We start from the raw sequence: 22,067 nt of genomic DNA, 5'->3' as shown, positions 1-22,067 counted from the left end.
AGTGATGTTGGACTGATATCTGTAAAAACTGCAATTCAGAGGAGAGCAGGCAGTGCAGAATAACTGTGTCATGGGGTATTTGGTCATGGTAAAATGTTATAGGAGGCTGGGTTTCTTTTCTGCTACTGGAGTACTAGTTGCCTACTAAGCAATGTTTAGTAGATTTTGCTTTTAGTTCCTTTGTTACAGTAAAAGTCTCACAACCTGAAATCTTGTTATACAATTCCTCTGAGTCAGTCAGAGAATTCAAATATCTTTTAAAAAGTTATTGTCTCTACAGGTATCACAAAAACATACCTGAGACTCGGGTATTAGTCCTTAAGGGGCTGCTTGGTGATGTGGGAGAGCTGGTGTAGCTGGGACGTGGAAAGAAGAACGTTGAGGACTGCTCTTCCTCATTGTTGTCACTCTCCTCAGATTCCACCTCTTGAATGAGCGCGTTTTCAGACGGATACTCAAATGTCGTGTGCAGACTAGAATCGTTGAAAGAAATCTTCATCTGACAAAAGAAAAAGTGATGGATCAACAAACAGGCATGGACTTCACACAGCCTCTTCCCCAAAACACTGAGGCTCAGATAAACCTCATCTCCTCCTCAAAACCTCAAGACTTACATACCTCATGCAGCCTCCTCCACACAAAGCAACCACCTTACCCCATACTGCCACTCCAGCTCAAGCTCAGAATACCTATCTCCCATTTTCAAAATCCTCCCTATCCACCCACACAACGCATTATGACAGCTGAGCTATCAGCCTAATCGCCCTGTCTATTTCTCACTTAGCTAAATCAGCGAATATTTTTAAAAATATATACAAAGTAACCATCACGTAACAGAAAACTTCTATGTGTCCAATGTGGGGATGATAGACTTGTGGTTACAGTATAGGGCTAGAAATGAGAAATTCAAAACTGGAATGCTAGATTTAATGAATCTGGTCATCTGCAAGCTGACACTAGAAGAAAACGAAGACTATGAAAAGGTGTCATATTATAACAAAAACCCAACTGGTTCACTGAAACAAATTTCCAATCCCATCCAGTCTGTCCAATTTGTGACTCTAGTCTCACACTAAGTGATTGACACTTCACAGCCTCTGCAATGACCAACTAAGGATGAGCACTGAATGCAAGGCTTCCCAACATCATCCACATTTTAAGAGTAAAGAAACACGTTACACATTGGGATTTACCGAAGTTTTCTGTGCAGATTTGCAATAAATCACCACAATAGACTGAGTTTCCACACAGTGACCTGTATAACAGTCGTGCCTCAAACTGCTTACAATGATCATTAGTCATTTACTCGTTGATCAAGATTGCAGTGAATGATGTTTACTGAGAAATTATCCCAGCAAGGAACAACAATCAAGTGTGGCTTGGAGACAGTGATTTGATTAATTCGAGGCTGCAAGGTGAAAACAGTCCAATGGGAAGGATCTGATACCATGCATTATGTGCAGAACAGGGGCAAGGGAGTCCCATCAGGGAGAGGTTTGACAGTATGAATGTGAAGCATCTCAGTGTGGGGTCAGGAACAGTCCAAAGTGTTGCACATCCAGCAGAGCTCAGTCCATGTCACTGTTGCACAACAGCACCAAGCAGGGACTCCAGGGAGTTCACTTGAAATTTTGTCTTTGAATTTTTTCTTCCTTAAGGGAATTAAGGGTTAGGGGGATAGTGCAGAAAGGTGGATTTGAGGATGATGATCAGCCATGACCTTACTGAATGGCAGAGCCAGTTCAAAGGACCGTATGACCTTCTCCTGCTTCTATTTGTTATGTATTCAATACAAAACGAAAATCAAAGGCAGAAAAAAATTCTAATGGGGGCTAGAATTGCTGGCTTTTAAAAATAGGCAGATATCTCTCAAATGAGAATCTTCATACACTCTATTACTCGCCCAAGGGATTACAAGTAAAATGTTTTCTTGAATACAAAAACACACATTTGTATAATACAGCAACATGCATTTATAATATAATTATATCATCCCTTGAACAGAAAAACATCCCAAAGCAGTTCATAGAGACATAAAGAGAAAAGCAGATTCCAAACCAAAGGAAGAGGCATTAGGAGGGATAACCAAAAACTTGGGTCAAAACAGTGGGTTTCAACGAGCGAACTCCAGAGCATGGGCCTCGGCAGCTGAAGGTATGGCTACCAATGGCAAGGCTAAACTAGGGGGATGCACAAGAGAGAGAGAAAATTTTTGCAGAGGGGAAGGTATTGAAGCACCAGAGGAGATTACAGAGATGATCAGGGTCAAAGCTATGGTGCAATTGGAACACAGGATCAGAATTTTAAATTTGAGACATTGCCTCCCAGTTCCTCATTGATGATAGGGAGGATGGGCAAATGGGACTGGCTGTATCATAGGATATAGAGTAGCAGAGCTTTGGATGAGTTGAAGTTTATGAGCATGAGGCAGGGAGGTCAATGTTTTAGTGATTGCTGTAATTTTTCTCACTCCAGCTGTGATAGGAGCAAGGATTAATAATGCAGCAGTAAATCAGCAGAATTAAACTATAAACAAAGTCACTAAATCAATCACGTCTCAGGGAAGCTGATGAATAGCATGTTAAAACAGGTGCCTGCTCAAATCCCAGGGATTTGCACTACAGGAAAGCGCACTTAAAATGTTTTAGATTTTGAACACCTCACATTCAGATGCAAGGAAAACCAGGAGGTGGTGAGCACATTTACACAAATGGAATGAGCCACTCATTGCTTCCACATAGATGTTGGATATCAGGAGCAAACGCACTTCAGATTTGGCTCGATATTATCAATAACCTGAACGTTCAAACTCCTGTCAAGCCTGAACCTCACCAACTCATCCGCTCCTTCCACTGGGTCTCTCCTGGACCAGTCTACGTACATCACACCTTGCTTCAGTCTCCAATTTAGTGCATTTTTCTGCAGGGACACTGCAATCAAAAATCCCACAATAATCAGACTTATTCTGGCTTCCCAAACGCCACAATCAGCAACACTCAATGACACATGGAACCAGCTAGGAAGCTGAAATAAACAACTCTGCTTATTTATGGGCTGGCATCAGAAAATGATGCCAGGGCAGCCTGACTGCTGTAAAAAACAACCCCACTTGTTCACTAATGTCCTTCAGGGAAGGAATTGTGCCTACTCTACCCACACCTGGCTCCAGTCCCACGCTTCAGTTTACTTTGAACGTCTTCTGAAAGGAACCAATAAGCCATCAAGTTGTAGAAGCAAACGCTTTGAGGTGACTCATCATCAACTTTCTCACAGCAATCAGGGATGGACAATAAAATGATTGAGAATTAATACTGAGCAAAATCAGAGCTGTGAACAGGGATAGAGTCAAAATCCTTACCAAACATTCATTTATACAAGCCAGGAGAAAAGGAAGCAGCTCATGAATTGTCTGTCATACAACTCCATTTAACTGTTCATTCAGCAAATCAATTGAAACAAACACAGCATTAATCACTCACTCTTCTAAACAGAGCTTCTGTGTCTCAAAGTCTGAAAGCAAACAGACTCCATTCACAACAAAAACAGAATTACCTGGAACAACTCAGCAGGTCTGGCAGCATCGGCGGAGAAGAAAAGAGTTGACGTTTCGAGTCCTCATGACCCTTCAACAGAACTGAGTAATATTAGGAGAGGGGTGAAATATAAGCTGGTTGGGGGGGGGGGGGGGGGGGGGGGGGGGGAGAGAGAGAGAGAGAGAGAGAGAGAGAGAGAGAAGTGGGGGGGGTGGTGTGGTTGTAGGGACAAGCAAGCAGTGATAGGAGCAGATAATCAAAAGATGTCACAGACAAAAGAACAAACAGGTGTTGAAGGTGGTGATATTATCTAAATGAATGTGCTAATTAAGAATGGATGGCAGGATGCACAAGGTACAGCTCTAGTGCTTGGCCTAAATAACCAAGTGGTTATGGTACTGGGTTTGTAACCCCAAGATCAAGAGTTCAAATCTCACAATGGCAAACTATGAAACAATGTAACTTCATCTGAAAAAACAGATGGAAACGGGTTTGTACTCGAAAGAGTTACAGCTCTAGTGGGGGTGGGGTGGAAATACTAACAGGGCATAAAAGGTATAGATTTAAAAATAATGGAAATAGGTGGGAAAAGAAAAATCTATATAAATTATTGGAAAAAACAAAAGGAAGGGGGAAGAAACGGAAAGGGGGTGGGGATGGAGGAGGGAGTTCATGATCTAAAGTTGTTGAATTCAATATTCAGTCCGGAAGGTTGTAAAGTGCCTAGTCGGAAGATGAGGTGCTGTTCCTCCAGTTTGCGTTGGGCTTCACTGGAACAATGCAGCAAGCCAAGGACAGACGTGGGCAAGAGAGGAGGGTGGAGTGTTAAAATGGCAAGCGACAGGGAGGTTTGGGTCATTCTTGCGGACAGACCGCAGGTGTTCTGCAAAGCGGTGGCCCAGTTTACGTTGGTCTCTCCAATGTAGAGGAGACGGCATTGGGAGCAACGAATGCAACAGACTAAGTTGGGGGAAATGCAAGTGAAATGCTGCTTCACTTGAAAGGAGTGTTTGGGCCTTTGGACGGTGAGGAGAGAGGAAGTGAAGGGGCAGGTATTGCATCTTTTGCGTGGGCATGGGGAGGTGCCAGAGGTGGGGGTTGAGGAATAGGGGGTGATGGAGGAGTGGACCAGGGTGTCCCGGAGGGAAAGATCCCTACGGAATGCTGCCGGGGGGGGTGGTGAAGGGAAGATGTGTTTGGTGGTGGCATCATGCTGGAGTTGGCGGAAATGGCAGAGGATGATCCTTTGAATGCGGAGGTTGGTGGGGTGATAAGTGAGGACAAGGGGGACCTATCATGTTTCTGGGAGGGAGGAGAAGGCGTGAGGGCGGAAGCGCGGGAGATGGGCCGGACACGGTTGAGGGCCGTGACTCCATTCAATGTGAACATCAAAACCTGCTCAGCTGGGCACATCCAACACAAATGGAGCATGTCTTGGGACTCCGTGTTTGGGTCCAGCCTAATTTTAAGTGGAATCAAAACAGCAATAGATAAATGTTTAATTTGGTGGCCAAGTGCTTATTTTTCGAAAGCAAGATCCAAGTAATGCTCACAGCACAAAGGTAGTTAACAGAGAAAATTAGATAGCTAGCTTTACAAACACAATTCATACAATGGTATAAGTGTGCCAATTATATATTTACACACAAAATACACCTCACCTACAATAACTGCAACAGACATCGTTCACCGAGAGGGTAGCTTGTGACTAGTCAGGCTCCTGGTAACTTAGTGACAATTGCAAAGGATCATATGACAAACTATTTTAGCCCAGCAATAAACAAAGAGCATTAAGTTCAAAATGTCCATAAATGAACAAAGAAAAGTAACAAAAGGTCAATCAACTTGCACCCCTCTATTAATTTCCAATTCACTCACTCTCGTTGACACTGTTTCAAACAGGCCCACAGTGCAAATCCAGCAGCAATGGAAACTAATGTGAAGATCTTTAAATCAGTCAAGGTTACAGAATTTCACAAGTAGCAAATTCTAGATTCCTTATTTTTCAGGCTACAGAAAGGTTTGGAGACTGAAAACTCAGTAATAGCTGATCCACATGTAATCTGCAGGGTTCAAACCAGCATTGCTCGCAACCTGGCTGTTTTTCTAGGAAATTCAATCCAAATTAGGTCCCTCACTAAATCAGCAGGTGGTTGAGCCAGATTGACTCAGGTCTTCAGTCTAATCCATTGTCTGTTCTGTTAGCTGATCTCAGCTAGACTGGCTATGGATGAATTTAGCTCTTTGGTTTAATGAGGAGGAAAAGTAAGATCAGCCCAGATTCCCTCCCCTGACCATGATTAGGCAACCTCTGTGTTGGAAGTGTGTGGGAGAGAATCTCAGGGAAGGTCAGGATTTGACTTAGTTTCTCTGGCCCTTTGACTCAACAGCGTCGGGATACTCATTGATCAAGGCTCACATAAATCATGGTTATCTGGGTGGGGTACTGGATAGCATCATAGAGTCAATAACTTGGGAGTGAAAATTAACACAAAAAAAAACCCTTCAGTGAAATGCCAGCATCAGGGAAATTATCAGGAGCATTGAAACCACAGTATCAGTGACAATCCAAACCAGAAACAATGAAAAGAAAATGAAAGCCCAAGATGGCCAACGTTATTGTGCATTATTTCATCAACAAGGTAACAGGGATCCCTTTAGAGGTACTACCTTCAGAGTCTGACTGCAGCATTTAAATCAGTTTATTTACTGTTCATTTTCTCCTCTCTCCAAGCGAGATACACATTCTGCATCCCTGCTGACAGTGAGCGTTTGTCTACACATTATTTGACTGCAGGACATGCAGAGTCAAGCCCCATCCTGTCCTCACCCAATGCCTGCACACGTGTTCATTTGCAGCAAAAGTCATTGGATGGTGATCATGGGGTGAAAATCAAATTGATTTTTCTCTCACTAACCTAAAGACTAGATTATCTAACTCCCCACAGGAAACAAAGCTGGGCATTCAGTAGATCTACTGACTTATCTCAGTGGAGGAGTTTTGTGCACTTTAAATAATACGAATCCTGCTGTCATTGAGCAGCAAGCCCATTGAGGGCCCAAACAATAAGGGTAGCCAAGTCAGGAATGATGATTTCCAAGTGTGTCACTGATCCCATGAACTACAGTGTCTAGGTGGCTAGACAGTACTGCTCAGTGGCGTTTCATACTCCCCTCCCTGATACACTGCTACTTAGGTGCTGTAAAAAGAAAATGAACACTGATTTATTTCATTAATCGCTCACAACCCAAAACCAGCATTCTTTGATACTGGAGGTTGAACACACTGGATTCCCGGAGTGTGTTACTGTGATTTTTAAACACTTGGTAGATTATAATGTTATCACTGTGGTCATTTTTCTGTCTCTATCACCACGGAGCCACTTTCATCAATATTTTCAAACAATATTACTGGAACTGGGATGAATAATAAAGTAGCTTAGACACTGGCCTTCTATCCTTGTGATCTAGGGACAAGTCCAGCCAAGACTGAGGGGGAGAAAGTCTCTTCTATCTGCAAGGAATGCATTTGGCTGGTATCCACACCACGGCCTAAAATAGTGCCAAGCTGGCAGCCTATTTTGGAGACCATAGGATGGTTTGTTAGGGAACTGCCATACTGATGCAGTACAGGGGGCTCTCTTCTGATGTGGCAGTTAAGGATGCTGTTGATACAGAATAAAAACAGTGTACTGAATGTGCCTGAAATGCAAAGTGCAGTAACAAGACATTATAAACACTAACAGTACTTTGGTGAGCATGAAACTCACCAGGTGAGATGAGAGTGAGTGCAATTGACATCAAGGCCGCAGTTGATCGAGTGTGGCATCAAGGAGCCCTAGCAAAACTGAAGTCAATGGGAATCAGGAAGAAAAATCTCCACTGATTGGAGTCATGCCTAACACAAAGGAAGATGGTTGCGGTTGTTGGAAGGCAATCATCTTGATCCCAGGGCATCACTGCAGGAGTTCCTCAGGGTAGTGTCCTAGGCCCAACCATCTTCAGCTGCTTCATCAATGACCTTCCCTCCATCATAAACTCAGAAGTGGGGATGTTGGCTTATGATTGTACAATGTTCAGATACTGAAGCAGTGTGTGTCATATGCAGAAAGATCAAACTTAGGCTGATAAAGTGCAAGTAACGTTCATGTCACACAAGTGCCAGGCAATGACCATCTCCAGCAAATAAGAATCTAACCATCACCCCCTGACATTCCTGAATCTCCCACTATCAACATGCTGGGGGTTATCACTGACCAGAAATTGAACTGAACATAAATACTGTGACTGCAAGAGAGTGTAATTCACTGCTGACTTATGCCATGTAGATGGTGGATAGACTTTGGGGAGTTGGAGGGTGATGGAATATTCTTCTCCACTTGCCTGGATGAGTGCAGCTCCAACAACACTCAAGAAGTTCAACACCATCCAGGACAAATCAGCCCACTTGATTGACATCCCATCCTTCATCTTAGACATTCACCTCCTCCACCACCAATGCCTAGTGGCAACAGTGTGTACCACCTACATGATGCACTGCAGCAACTCACCAAGGCTCCTTCGACAGCACCTTCCAAACCCACAACCTCTACCACCTAGAAGGATAAGAACAGCAGATGCATGGGAACACTACCACCTGCTATTGCCTCTCCATGCCACTCATCATTGTGACTTGGAACTATATCACCATTCCTTCATTGTTGCTGGGTCAAAATCCTAAAACTCCCTTCCTAACAGAACTGTGGGTGTACCTACACCAGATGGACTGCAGCGGTTCAAAGCAGCAGCTCACCACCACCTTCTCAAAAAAAATTAGGGATGAGCAATGAATGCTGGCCTAGCCAGGAATGCCCACATCCCATGAAAGAATAAATATAAATACAAAAACTCACAAGCAAAACACTAAAATGACCAGCTGTGTTACAGTGTGTCAGATTTGGAACTTGGCAGCAGGCATTTAAGAAACTTCTAATTTTGCAAATACTCTATTACCATAGAAATCTCTGGCTTGTTCATAAAGATGACATCAGTGCAAGACCAACACTTCCTTTTTTAGGAAAAAAAGTTTAGAATAATATTTCTAAGTTAACAACTGAAAGTAGCCAAAAGCATTCTCCGCATTTTAAGAACTATAATCTGATAGGAACTCAGTTCTACAGTATGTATGGCCCACCCCTTCCTCTTTGCATGTACCACACTCCAGAGTTATTTTCTTCAGATCCTGAAAAATAAAAGGCACACAGGTCTATTCCTGGTGTTGCTGGGATTAACGAATTCTAGATTTACTATATTGGCCTTCAAATCCCACCTGCACAAAATACATACCAGATTTACTGAACCTCCACAGGCTTAGACAGTGCAGCCATCTGTCCTGTGTTGCTGTAGATTAAAATTACTGTTGCTTTGTGTTTTCTTTCATATCTACTTGTGCCAAGATTGAATCTTGCCAAGTTCAATGCCATACCAGACTCGTTTCACACAGGAACTCTGTGACATTCTCAGTCTGGTTCCAGGAATGTGAGATAAAGAAAGTCAGAAAAATCCCAACATAGTGATAGTGCTCTGACAAACAGACACCCTGCAGAGTGCCACTGCCCTCTGACCTGCACAGCTTCCTCAGAAGTTTTCTTTCCGAATTCCAGAATCCCCATATGCCCCCTCCAGGGAACCCCCCTCTAGCCCTTGCATAAGAAACGACCACTCATTCAGGGACTCATGCTCCCTACAGATGTGATTGGTACAGCAAATATAGAACTTGCTGCTTAAATCATTTTTTCAAAAAAACAGCTGTATATGCGTTCTGTGCATTTCCATTCTAGAGCATTAAACAATTTGCAGTAAACTTCAATGGTTAGAGTTAGAGTTAATGCACAGCATATCAGCATATTCCACAAATTCCATTCGCTGTTTGTTTCTGAGTTACAATGTTTTCTACTTTCGGTCTTGCACTCAGTATTCAGGGCAGAAACATGTCCTAAACTGTACCAAATACAATTCCACTACCTCCCACTAAATAAACTAGCTCCAATCAACTGAATGGGGCAGGGTGTTCACTTTTAAATTGTAGAGAATAGTTAGTGAGGGTTGTGGAGACAGGTTATGTACCTGGTAGGTGAGCACCTCATCTACCATCAGTGTCCATAGCTCCAGGTTACAACTTGCCATGTAAAAGTCTCAGGCTCCTTGGGTGGGGGGTGAGTTGGCTGGGCAGCAGTGTGAATCAGATTGGTGCCAAAAGCAGGGCTGTTCAATCCCCGTTCCGGCTGGGGTGGATTCGGGACCTGCCTCCATGCTTTACCCATGGAGGAGGAGTTTGTGGCGCTGTGGGTCAGACCTGTCTTCAGGCAGACAAGTGGTGAAGACAAAGATGATGAGCTCATGTCCAACATACACCAGAGCTGCATAGACACACGGTGCATTATTGTCAGCATCACGTACACTGACTCAATAAACAGCTGAGGAAGATAGACCATGACATTCTCCTCACCTCTGCTATATCAAACTATTCTCATTTACAAATCAGCTCTAACTTGATCAGTCACATTAGCTGCATGAAAGTGGTGAAAATGAATGGAAAAGGTGGCAAAGGTGCACAAATCCTCAAGGAAGCTCCTCATAATCAGTATTCTATAAATCCTAGAGAGAGAAAACCCATCCCTTGCTTCTTAACTCATTTCAGTTTAAAAGCAATATGAACCATTGAATAGTACAAAGCCTGCCTGCTTCACAGGTTAAGGACGGATCAACTCCTGCAGTCAGACTTGTGTCTTTATAAGCATACACAAGAGCTTTTCCAGCAGTAACATGACTTATCGGTTTGGAAATTTCTGGCTGGGGAGTCTTGAACAAGGGGCCATAGTCTCGGAATAAGGCACTGGCCATTTAGAACTGAGATGAGGAGATATTTCTTCACAGGGGGTAGTAAATCTTTGGAATTCTCTGCCCCAGAAAGCTGCAGATGCTTATTCAAGGTTGAGATTGGTGGATTTTTGGGCACTAAGGGAATTAAGGGATTTGGGGACACGGCAGGGAAGTGGAGTTTAAGTAGAGGATCAGACATGACCTTATTGAATGGTGGAACAGGCTTGAGAAGCCGGATGGCCTATTCCTTCTCCTATCTCATGTTTTTTTTGTAAAATTCCATGCAGAAAGTTTCACTGCCCCACCTGTCTGGACTGATAACCCAATAATTTCTCCAAGTCCTCTGTGCTCACAGCAATCAAAATGATCAGCTTTGAGAACTGTGTCTTCATTAGTGTCCATCATGGCTTCGTGGTAGCACTCTTATCTGAGTCAGAAGGTTCTGAGTTCAAGTCCCACTCCAAAGAATCTAGGCTGATGCTCCCTTCTGCAGTGCTGAAGGCGCACTGCAATGTCAGGCGTGTCTTCTTTTGGATTAGACATTAAACCAGAGCCCTATATGCCCCCTCAGACAGATCTAAAAGATCTTGTGGCACTATTGGCAAAAAGGAATTCTGGCCAATATGTAACCTTCAACTAACATCACTAAATCAAATTAGCTGAGCATTATCTTTCGCTGTTTGTGGGACTGTGCACAAATTGGCTGTCACATCTCCTTTGTTACAACAGTGGCCACACTTAAAAAGGACTCTTTTGGTTGTAAACTGCTTTGTGATGTCCTGAGATCATGAGCAGTGCTATTATAAATGCAAATCTTTCTTAAGTATGTATAATTAGTAGATCACCAATTAGTGGCTCCATCCCCTGAGCTCATAGGATACTTGTTTTCAAAACATCTTGTGATAAATGTTTCATATTATTGTTCCTTCCTGATGTATAAAAAATGTCAGCTAAATTCTGCTAATTAAAGCATTCCTTAGTAATCCACCACCATGCTACAGTACATCACTTGGAGGGCCCAAAATTACAGTCACCAGCCATACTGATCAACCAAGAGAATAACAAGGAACTCACACTTGGATTAACTTCTGACATCACATGCAAACAAGCTGGCCAAAAGTAACAAAGAACTCAGCCATGAAACACAAATACACAACATCAACATAGATACCAGAGTATGAAAAGCAGAAAGCTATAGACATTAAACTGGAAACAACCACTGGTTTTACACCAGCTGATTAAAATATTCAATTCCTGAAGTGCATTGGAAACACAAACAAAGCTGGAGAACAAACTTTTCACATCATCAAATCGGAGTCAAAGCAGTACTATTAAAAATGAATATGCCCACAGAATACCTGTACCAGGATTATGGGAATTACTCAGTGCATTGAACAACCTCCTGTAACTCTTACTTATAAAGCTTTTGCAGGAACTATCCAATGCCATTTACCCAAGACTGGCCACCCTCAAATCGTAACAGGACTGTCACTCACTTTCTAATTTATACAACCTACAGCATTCATCTTCCTCTGGTGTCAACCCATTCAGCAATTCATTAACTGCAATACCCTGCTAGCCTGATTAAGCACAAGCTATTATTAACTTCCAAACCAAAAAAAAACTATATCCATGCAACGTTTTCATTCTGCTTTGCTAACCTCAGCAGTAGAGTGAAAGCAGAACTAGAAGGAAAGCAGTTCAATGTCCTTTGTGTCTTAGAGCCATCCCATGCTCACAATTTGAATGTTCTCCAGGCGACTTTACTCACACAAACACCGTTGCTCCCATAAGCAAGCTCTCACCCTCTATGAACTGAAGTGTGACTCATGCAAAATGTATCCAAAAGCATGATGTACCAGGATGAACAATATACTGCTGATAAAGTCACTGGAAAACTTGCAACCTCCAACTGACAGGCAAAATAACAAAACGACAGGTTACATATCCCAGGCTATAAACTACGATTCAGATGATAAGAAAACTCAGATGAATAATCACAGCAGATTTCAAAACTTTATAATCCCCCATCCCAAAACAATATGAACATCTTGGAATTCTGCCAGCCTCTGTGGTGTTAAAGATGTACCTCAGACCATACCTGTGTGCAAAGTTTGAATAAGAAATTGGCTATTCACTCAGTTTCCCATCCTGTCCACTGCCCTTTTCTTAATTCACTCATGGGATGCAAGTGTTGCTGGCAAGGCCAGCATTTATTACCCATCCCTAAGTCTAGATTGTGGGCAGCTCACCCAATGTTGGCACAAGTCCCCATATGTTAGTGAGAAGAACTTTGCAGGATCGAATGGGTAGGGTGTGCCTCTGTTGTTTCCGGTGCCTAAGTTGATGTTGGGTGGTCCATCCAGTTTTATTCTTGTTCAACTTTTCTGTAACAGTTTAATACAAGTGGCTTGCTAGACCATTTCAGAGGGTAGTAGAATCTTGTAATCATTTAAGAACTGAATGCTGCTGCAGTAGGGAACTTTGGGTATGCTGATGTAGGTGCACTAGATGGGCTGAATGGCATTTCTTTTTGCTCATATGTCTCAAGAACTTTACTCTGTGGGTCTGAAGCCACATGTCCACCAAAGCAGTTAAGGATGGCAGTTTTCCTTGCCTGAAGGACATTTGTGAACCAAGATAGTTTTTACGGCAATTTGGTAGTTTCATGATCACCACTGAGACTAACTTTTTATTCCAGATTTAATTAATTAATTGAATTCAGGTTCCCCCCAGCTGCCTGACAAGAACTGAACTAAAATAACAAAGTGGGCGGCTCTGAAACTTATATAAAATCAAGGTCAGTATTTGAGCCAAAAGTTGTTTCCTTTGCGCCTCAGTAGATAGCCCTAATGAATTTTAAAAGGCTTGTACACTTATTACTAACTAAACCAACCAGATGGCAAACTCAATCATCAGATTTCAGACAGGTAACTGTAAAATTGGATAGCAAGAAGTGTTCTGGTGGAATAAGAACAACCATGCAAGATAATATTAGCATATTGAGGTCACTTCATTTCATCATAATTCTGTCACCTCAACACAAGCCAACCAGGCTGACATTTTAAGTCAATGGTGAGCTTTTCAACTCAGCTTGACTTTTTTTAAAATTTTCAAAATAAAACCATAGGAGCAAGAAGGTTGGACAAAAGGTTCCATTTCTGTCACAGTGGACACACACTAAAATCAGAACAGCCAAAGAGTAAAGTTCTTGAGACATATGAGCAAAAAGAAATGCCATTCAGCCCATCTAGTGCATCTATATCAGCATACCCAAAGTTCCCTACTGCAGCAGCATTCAGTTCTTAAATGATTACAAGATTCTAACTTCCACCAAACTATCTGGGTGCCCATTCAGTGTGTGAAGAAACTCCCAATATCAATTCTAAATTTAATTTAAGATTAAACTAAATCCTCTTGTTCCAATCTCGCAAATTAATTTAAAATATTCTAATTTACCATTTCAATTCTATTTACTACATTATATAGCTCTATCACAGGGCTTCTCAAACTGTGGGTAAATGAGGTTTTGGGGTTGCAAGCTCAAAGGCAGCAATGGCAACAGTGGAGATTGGACTGAATGTCATCAGCTGCAAGGTCCATTTAAATCCTTTTTTTTAAGGCTGCGTATGCTGATTGTAGGCCCAGGTTAGCAGCTGCCATCTTTATAGGAGGAAATGTGCAGCAGGGTGCATGTGCAGCTGCCATCTTTATAGGGGGCAACGTGCAACATGAACCAAGCTTATTTACATCAAGAACTTTGTACCATGCATCAAAATAAAGTGGCTGTCAGTACTTTGCAAAATCATTTGGTTCTGTGATGTCATTAATCCGCTCCATTTTTCCAATACTTCCTCTATTTATCTCTCTCTCCATCTAAGTCTCTCAGCATCTGTCTCTGCACATGTCTCTCTCTCGTTTTCTTTTTGTGTAGCTCATTCATTATATTTGCATCACACTAGCATATTATCTCTCTCTCTCATCTGCTCTCTTTTTCTGCATCCAACTGCCCTCTCTTTCAGTTTCTCTCTCCTTGCCTGTCTCTGTTACTCTCTCTCAGTTCTGTCTTTCTTCCTGGATCTCTGTGCTTCGAGTCTCTGTCCCTGTGTCTTCACAATGCTTACAAATTGCAAGACAACAAAAATCATTAGTGAGTTGAAGCATAGGCCACTATATTAGGTCGCTAGCCCTGTAGGAGCAAGGCAAAGGTTCAAGATGTTGCCCCGAAGAGCCAGCCCTGGGCACCATCCGGTCACCAAGCCTTAATACTGGACGGAAGGTCAGATCTGCTCACTTCAAAGCGCGGGTGGAAGGTCCCTGCAAGCCACAGATGCTGGTGTTGGTGCCCAGAAGTTGGCTCTCTGCCACGACGTAGGACAGCAGAGAGTCGGAATACCACTTTTCAAGCAATAACTCCAAGGCACAACTTGCTACCTGGGTCATGATGCTGTGGGGCATAGCAGAGGGCAAGGGCTGTCAATGCTGGGAATGGTAGTGCCAAAGCCCACAAAGTTTGGCCTACTTAAAATCACCGGTAACCAGTGCTTGATTTCTGCCCATGCACAGACCTGTGCAGACTTGGATGGGTATCAGCAGCTGTCTTGCACGCCCATATTGCATTGGCAGGAGACACTTTTTTCTAACAGTGGGTGTGGCCTAACTAACCAATCTTGGAGCAGGAATTGGGCCCCCAAAAAAGCCACTGTAAAGGTTTCTTTTAAAAAAAAAACTTCCATTAAACACTTCTCCCTCAAATTCCTCCCTGCCCCTTGCCCTCAAATCCCTCCATACGAACGAGAAGGAGTACACCATTCAGGCCCTCAAGAGCGTCCTGCAGTCAGCATCACAGTGAAGCAGTCTGGGAAGAGTGTCATGCAGTCAGCATCTCAGTGAAGCAGTCTGGGAAGAGTGTCCTGTATTCAGCATCGCGGTGAAGCAGTCAGGTCTTGTTGAAAATAACAAGAGTAACATCACAAGACAGTGTGATAACGCAGTGGAGAGATCAGAACCAGCACGAGTGCAGGGAAGCTTCAAAAAGCGATGTCAGCACAAAGGTGAGAGCTGATTGGTGAGCAGTGGGTAAGTGTTTTTCTCCAGTTTAATATAGATTAAGCCAAGGAAAGGTAAGTGTTCTAGTTTTTATTTAAAGTACATAAATAACTTTTTTTTTAAACTGTATGTAACTTAAAGGGTTTTTTTCAACTAGAGGCAGGGCAGGGCAGTTCAGTCCAGTGTTATGTACCGCCTGCAACATGTGGGAAGTCCTAGACATTCCTTGCGTTCTGACCAACGTGTGCAGGAGGTGCCATCAGCTGCAGCTATTTGAGCTCCAAGTGTTGGAGCTTGAGTAGCCACTGGACTGAGGTGCATCCGCGAGGCTGAAAAGTTTCATGGATAGCACATTTTTAGACGTGGTCACCCCACAGCTTACAGAAGTGCAGACAGAGGGGGAATGGGTGGTGATCAGTCAGAAGAAAGGTGTCAAGCAGGTAGTCAGGAAATCCCCAGGGTACATCTTGCTCTAGAACCGTTTTTCTGTGTTGGAAAATGGTGAGAGCGACGGTTCCTCTGGGGAGTGCAGCCATGCTCTTTGCATTGCCTGGCTAAGCTGCACGGGGGGGGGGGGGTGCGAACAATAGTGGTAGGAGACACAATAGTAAGGGGGACAGACAGGCATTTCTGCGGCTGCAGACGTGACTCCAGGATGGTATGTTGCCTCCCTGAAGCCAGGGTCAAGGGTGTCACTGAATGGCTGCAAGGCATTCTAAAGGGGGAGGTCAAACAGACGGAGATCGTGGGACATATTTGTACCAACGACGTAGGTAGAAAGAGGGATGAGGTCCTGCATGCAGAATTTAGGGAGCTAAGAAGGTTAAAAAACAGGACCTCAAAAAGCACTAGAGAGTATATAAATAGGAGGTTAATCCAGATGAATGTGTGGCTGAAGAGAAGGTGCAGGAGGGAGGGCTTTAGATTTCTGGGACAATGGGACAGTTTCTGGGGGCAGTGGGACCTATATAAGGCGGATGGGATGCACCTGAAATCGGAATGGGACCAACATCCTTACGGGAAGGTTTGCTGGTGCTCTTGGGGAGGGTTTAAACTAAATTGGCAGGGGGATGGGATCCTGACAGGAGGTTCAGCAGGGGGAGATGCACAGCCAAAATTAGGAAAGAGAGCAACTGAGTCTGGAAGGCATAGAAATTATAGGCCAATTAAGGCACAAGGGAGTCTGGCTATGTTGGATGGTATTTATTTTAATGCAAGGAATCTGACGAATAAGGCAGATGAGTTCAGGGCACAAATTAACACATGGAAGTATGATGATATTGCTGTCACAGAGACATGCATGAGGGGGAGGGGGCAGGATTGGCAGCTCAATATTCCGGGATATAGGGTCTTCAGGCAAGACAGGGAACGAGGTAAAAGAGGGGGTGTCGCAATATTGATCAAGGAATCAATCACAGCAGTAAGGAGGGATGACATCTTAGAAGGCTCCTCAAATGAAGCCATATGGGTAGAACTGAAAAACAAAAAAGGAACAATCACATTGCTGGGCCTCCAAACAATCAGAGAAATAGAAGAGCAGATAGGTGGGCAAATTTCAGAGAAGTGTAAAAATAATAGGGTAATTATATTGGGGATTTAAACTTCCCCAATATTAATTGGGTTAGTCATAGTGTGATAGGTTTACAGGGAACAGAATTCTTAAAATGCATCCAGCAGAGCTTTTTCAGCTAGTACGTAGAAGCTCCTACAAGGGGGCGGTCCTGGACTTAACTGTAGGGAATGAAGCCAGGCAAGTGGTAGAGGTTTCAGTGGGGGAGCATTTTGCAGGTGGTGATCATAACTCCATTAGATTCAAGGTTGTTATGGAAAAGGACGCGGATGGGCCAGAAATCAGAGTTCAAAATTGGGGGAAGGCCAATTTTAAAAAGATTAGATATGATTTGGCTAGAGTGGACTGGGAGCAGCTACTTTTAGGTAAATCTGCGTCAGAGCAGTGGGACTCATTCAAGAAGGAAATAGGGAGAGTACAGGGCCAACATATTCCAGTAAAGATAAAGGGTGGGACCAACAAGTCCAGGGAACCCTGGATGTTGAGGGATATACAGGAATGGTAAAGAGAAAAAGGGAAGCTTATGGCAGATACCGAGGGCTCAAAACAGCGGAAGCCCAGGAGGAGTATAGAATGTATACTTAAAAAGGGGGAAACTTAAAAAGGAAATTAGGAGAACAAAAAGGGGGCATGAGAAAACACTGGCAGGTAAAATAAAGGAACATCCAAAGTTATTTTACAAGTACATTAAAAGTAAGGGGATAACTCGGGAAAGGGTAGGGCCCATTAAGGACCATAGTGGTAATTTGTGTGTGGAGCCGGAAGGCATAGGTAGGGTTCTGAATGAATACTTTGTGTCAGTGTTCACAGGTAAGAGGGACGATGTGGGTATGGAAATCAGGCAGAAGGACTGTCATATAATTAAAGAAATTGACATAGAAAGGGAGGAGATTCTAAGTGGTCTGGCAGGCTTAAAAGTAGATAAATATACAGGCCTGGATGAAACGTATCCCATGCTGTTGAGTGAGGCAAGGTAGGAGATAGCAGGGGGGGTTGGCAATAATTTTCAATACCTCTCTGACCACAGGAGAGATGCCAGAGGACTAGAGGACAGCCAATGCGGTACCATTATTCCAGAAGGGAGGAAGGGATAAACCAGGGAATTACAGGCCAGTCAGTCTAACCTCAGTGGTGGGGAAGCTGTTGGAAGCAATTCTGAGGGGCAGAATTAATCTACACTTGGACAGGCAGGGAGTATTCAAGGACAGTCAGCATGGCTTGTTAAGGGGAGGTCATGTCTGACCAATTTGATTGAATTTTTCGAAGAGGTGACCAGGTGTGTAGATGAGGGCAATGCATTTGACATAGTCTACTTGGACTTCAGCAAGGCTTTTGATAAGATCCTGCATGGGAGACTGATAACAAAGGTATGAGCCCATGGGATCCAAGGCAATTTGGCAAATTGGATCCAGAATTGGCTGAGTGGCAGAAAGCAGAGGGTGACGGTCGAGGAGTGTTTTTGTGACTGGATGCCTGTGTCCAATGGGGTTCCACAGGGATCGGTGTTGGGTCTCTTGCTGGTTCTGGTATACATAAACGATTTAGACTTGAATGTAGGAGGGCTGATCAGTAAGTTCACAGATGACACGAAAATTGGTGGGGTGGTAAAGAGTGAGGAGGATAGACTTAGATTACAGGAGGATATAGACGGGCTGATCAGTGGCAAATGGAATTAATCTGGATAAGTGTGAGGTAATACAATTGGGCAGGACAAACAAGGCACGGGAATACACGATGAATGGGAAGTACCAAGGATCAGAGGGACCTTGGTGTGCATGTACCGGTCCCTTAAGGTAGTGGGACAAGTAAATAAGGTGGTTAAGAAGGCATATGGGATACTCGCCTTTATTAGCTGAGGCATAGAACATAATGCTGGAACTATATAAAACGCCATTTAGGCCACAGCTACAGTATTGCATGCAGTCCTGGAATCTGCATTATGGGAAGGATGTGATTGCACCAGAGAGTGTACAAAGGAGATTTACCAGGATGTTGCCTAGGCTGGAGAGTTTTAGTTACGAGGAGAGATTGGATACTGCTACAGCAGTAGAGGCGACAAGGGAGAGGAATGTCTGGTAAGTAGTAGTGGGTAAGGTGGGGTAAGTATTTGCTACTTTTATTGCTTATAGTTTAAGGTCTTTTTGTGGTTTATAGGTTACATATTCTGTAGTAACGAGGATCAGGAAAGGAGGGCCCTAGAGTAACTGATTTAAAAGGTTTAATTTAAAGGGATAAGTCATGGCAGGAGAGCTCAAAGCCATGGTGTGCTCCTCGTGCTCCATATGGAAAGCCGGAAACATGTCCAGTGCCCGGGACCAGCATGTGTGCAGGAAGTGTGTCCGGCTGCAGTTCTTGGAAGCTCGGGTTTCAGAGCTGGAACGGTGGCTGGAGACACTGTGGAGCATCCGTGAGTCAGAGAGCATCGTGGATAGCACGTTTAGAGACGTGGTCACACCGCAACTGAAGGGACTTGAAGGAGGAAGGGAATGGGTGACCACCAGGCAGTCCAAGAGAAACAGGCAGGTAGTTCAGCAGTCCCCTGGGGTCCTGCTCGCAAATCAGTATTCCATTTTGGAGGCTGATGAGGGCGCTGGTTCCTCCAGGGAGTGCAGACAGAGCCAAGCTTCTGGCACCACAAGCAACCTGTCTATACAGGAAGGGAGAAAGAAAGGAGGAGCAATAGTAATAAGGAATTCTACAGTCAGGGGAACAGATAGGTGCTACTGTGGCCGTCAACGTGACACCAGTACGGTGTGTTGCCTCCCTGGTGCCAGGGTCCGGGATGTCACTGAATGGCTGCAGGGCATCCTGAAGCGGGAGGGTGGTAAGGCAGAGGTCATGGTACATGTTGGTACCAATGACATAGGTAGAAAGAGGGATGAGGTCTTGCATCAAGAATTCAGGGAGTTAGACAGTAGACTAAAAAGCAGGGCCTCTCGGGTTGTAACCTCTGGATTACTCCCAGTGCTACGTGCTAGCAAGCACAGAAATAGGAGAATAGCGCAGATGAATACGTGGCTTAAGAGTTGGTGCAGGAGGGAGGGCTTTAGATTCCTGGATCACTGGGACCATTTCTGGGGAAGGTGGGACCTGTACAAGCGGGATGGTCTACATCTGAACCAGAGCGGGACTAACATTCTCGCGGGTGGGTTTGCTAGTGCTGTTGGGAAGAGTTTAAACTAATTCAGCAGAGGGAGAGGACACAGATTGTTAGCAGAATAGGGACACATCATAATACAGTAAAACAATCAAGTCAGAGGGAGTACAGCTGCATTAGTTTCAAGGGAGTACAGCAAGGCTAGATGGCCTCTACTTTAATGCCAGGAGTATTACAGGTAAAACGGGTGAGTTAAGGGTGAGGATTGACAAGTGAAATTGAGATATAGTAGCCATCACAGACACGTGGTTGAGGGAGGAGCAGGATTGACAGCTCAACATTCCAGGATATAGAATCTTCAGGCGAGACAGGGGAGGGGGTAAAAGAGGAGGAGGCATTGCGTTATTCGTTAAGGAGTCAGTTACTGCAGTAAGGAGAGATGATATCTTGGAGGGGGCATTGAATGAAGCTTTGTGGGTAGAGCTTAGGAATAAAAAAGGGGCAGTCACATTGTTAGGTGTTTATTATAGACCCCCAAATATTCAGCGGGAAATTGAGGAGTAAATATGTGCACAATTTGCGGAGGTGTGTAAAAACAGTAACAATAGGGTAATCATAACAGGTGATTTCAACTTTCCCAACATTAATTGGGATGGACAGTGTTAAGGGCTTGGGTGGAGTGGATTTCTTGAAATGTGTACAGGAGAACTTTTTAGGTCAATATGTAGAGGGTCCAACAAGGGATGGCGCAGTGCTGGACCTAATTCTGGGGAATGAAGGTGGCTGAGGTGGTGGTGGGCGAGCATTTTATTGATAGCGACCACAACATGTTACAATTTAAGCTTGTTATGGACAAAGAAATAGACAAGTTGCAAAAAAATGTTTTGGATTAGGGGAGAGTGGGTTTTAGTAAAATAAGGCAGAATCTGGCCAAGATAGACTGCGAACAGCTACTTCTGGGGAAATCTACAGGGGAACAGTGGGGGTGTTTAAAAAGGAAATGGGGAGGGTACAGGCTCAACATGTTCCCTCTAGGGTGATAGGAAGGAGTAACAAGCCCAGAGAACCATGGATGACCAGAGATATTCAGGATACGATGAGAAGGAAAAGAGAGGCTTTTAGCAGGTGCAAGGGGAGCAAATCAGCAGAGGCATTAGTGGAGTACAGAAAGTGCAGGATGGAGCTTGAGAAAGCAATTCAGAGAGCAAAGAGGGAATATGAGGAAGCTTTGGCAGGTAAAAATAGGGAAAATTCCAAGATATTGTATATCAATGGGAAGAGGATAAGCAGGGAGAGTAGGGCCCATTAGGAACCAAGGGTGGAGCCAGAGGACATCGATAGAGTGTTGAACGAATAGTTCACATCCGTCTTCACCCAAGAGAATGAGAATGAAGGTATGAAACTTGGGGAGAGAGACTGTGAGGTTCTTCAGCAAATTGATGTTGGGAGTGACAAAGTATTGGAGGTGTTGGCAGGCTTAAAAGTGGACAAATCTCTAGATCCAGATGATTTGTGTCCCAGGGTGCTGAGGGAGGCAAGGGAGGTGATTGCAGGGGCTCTGACCCAAATTTTTAATTCTTCTCTAGCCACAGGGGAGGTGCCAGAGGATTGGAGAATAGCTAATGTGGTTCTGCTATTTAAGAAGGGTTGTAGAGATAAACTAGGGAATTACAGGGCAGTGAGTTTCAGTGGTAGGGAAACTATTGGAGAAAATTCTGAAAGAGAGAACCTGTCTCCACTTGGAGAGGCAAGGTTTGATCAGGGATGGTCAGCATAGCCTGTCAGAAGAATTTTTTGAGGAGATGACTAAGTGTGTAGATGAGGATAGTGCAGTTGATGTAGTTTATATGGATTTCAGCAAAGCCTTTGACAAGATCACACATGGGAGACTTATAAAGGCAGCAAATGCACATGGGATACAGGGCAATTTGATAAGGTGGATTCATAATTGGCTTAG

General features: G+C 43.8%; 1 protein-coding gene across 2 annotated transcripts in view; it reads right to left on the bottom strand.

The window, feature by feature from the left end:
- Positions 1–22,067, bottom strand: part of tprn (taperin) — a 102,337-nt gene that overhangs the window by 22,185 nt on the left and 58,085 nt on the right. For both annotated transcript variants that reach the window (XR_005943829.1, XM_041193881.1), the window contains exon 2: positions 298–499. Coding sequence is in view for 1 of the 2 variants with exons in the window: in XM_041193881.1 (XP_041049815.1) it covers positions 298–499 (202 nt within the window). In the remaining variant the exon portion in view is untranslated. The remainder of the gene's footprint in view (positions 1–297; positions 500–22,067) is intronic.

The sequence above is a fragment of the Carcharodon carcharias genome, chromosome 8 (genome assembly GCF_017639515.1).
Source record: "Carcharodon carcharias isolate sCarCar2 chromosome 8, sCarCar2.pri, whole genome shotgun sequence".
In the NCBI taxonomy this organism is placed as follows: Eukaryota; Metazoa; Chordata; class Chondrichthyes; order Lamniformes; family Lamnidae; genus Carcharodon; species Carcharodon carcharias.
This window is presented reverse-complemented; position numbering and strand designations above follow the sequence as displayed.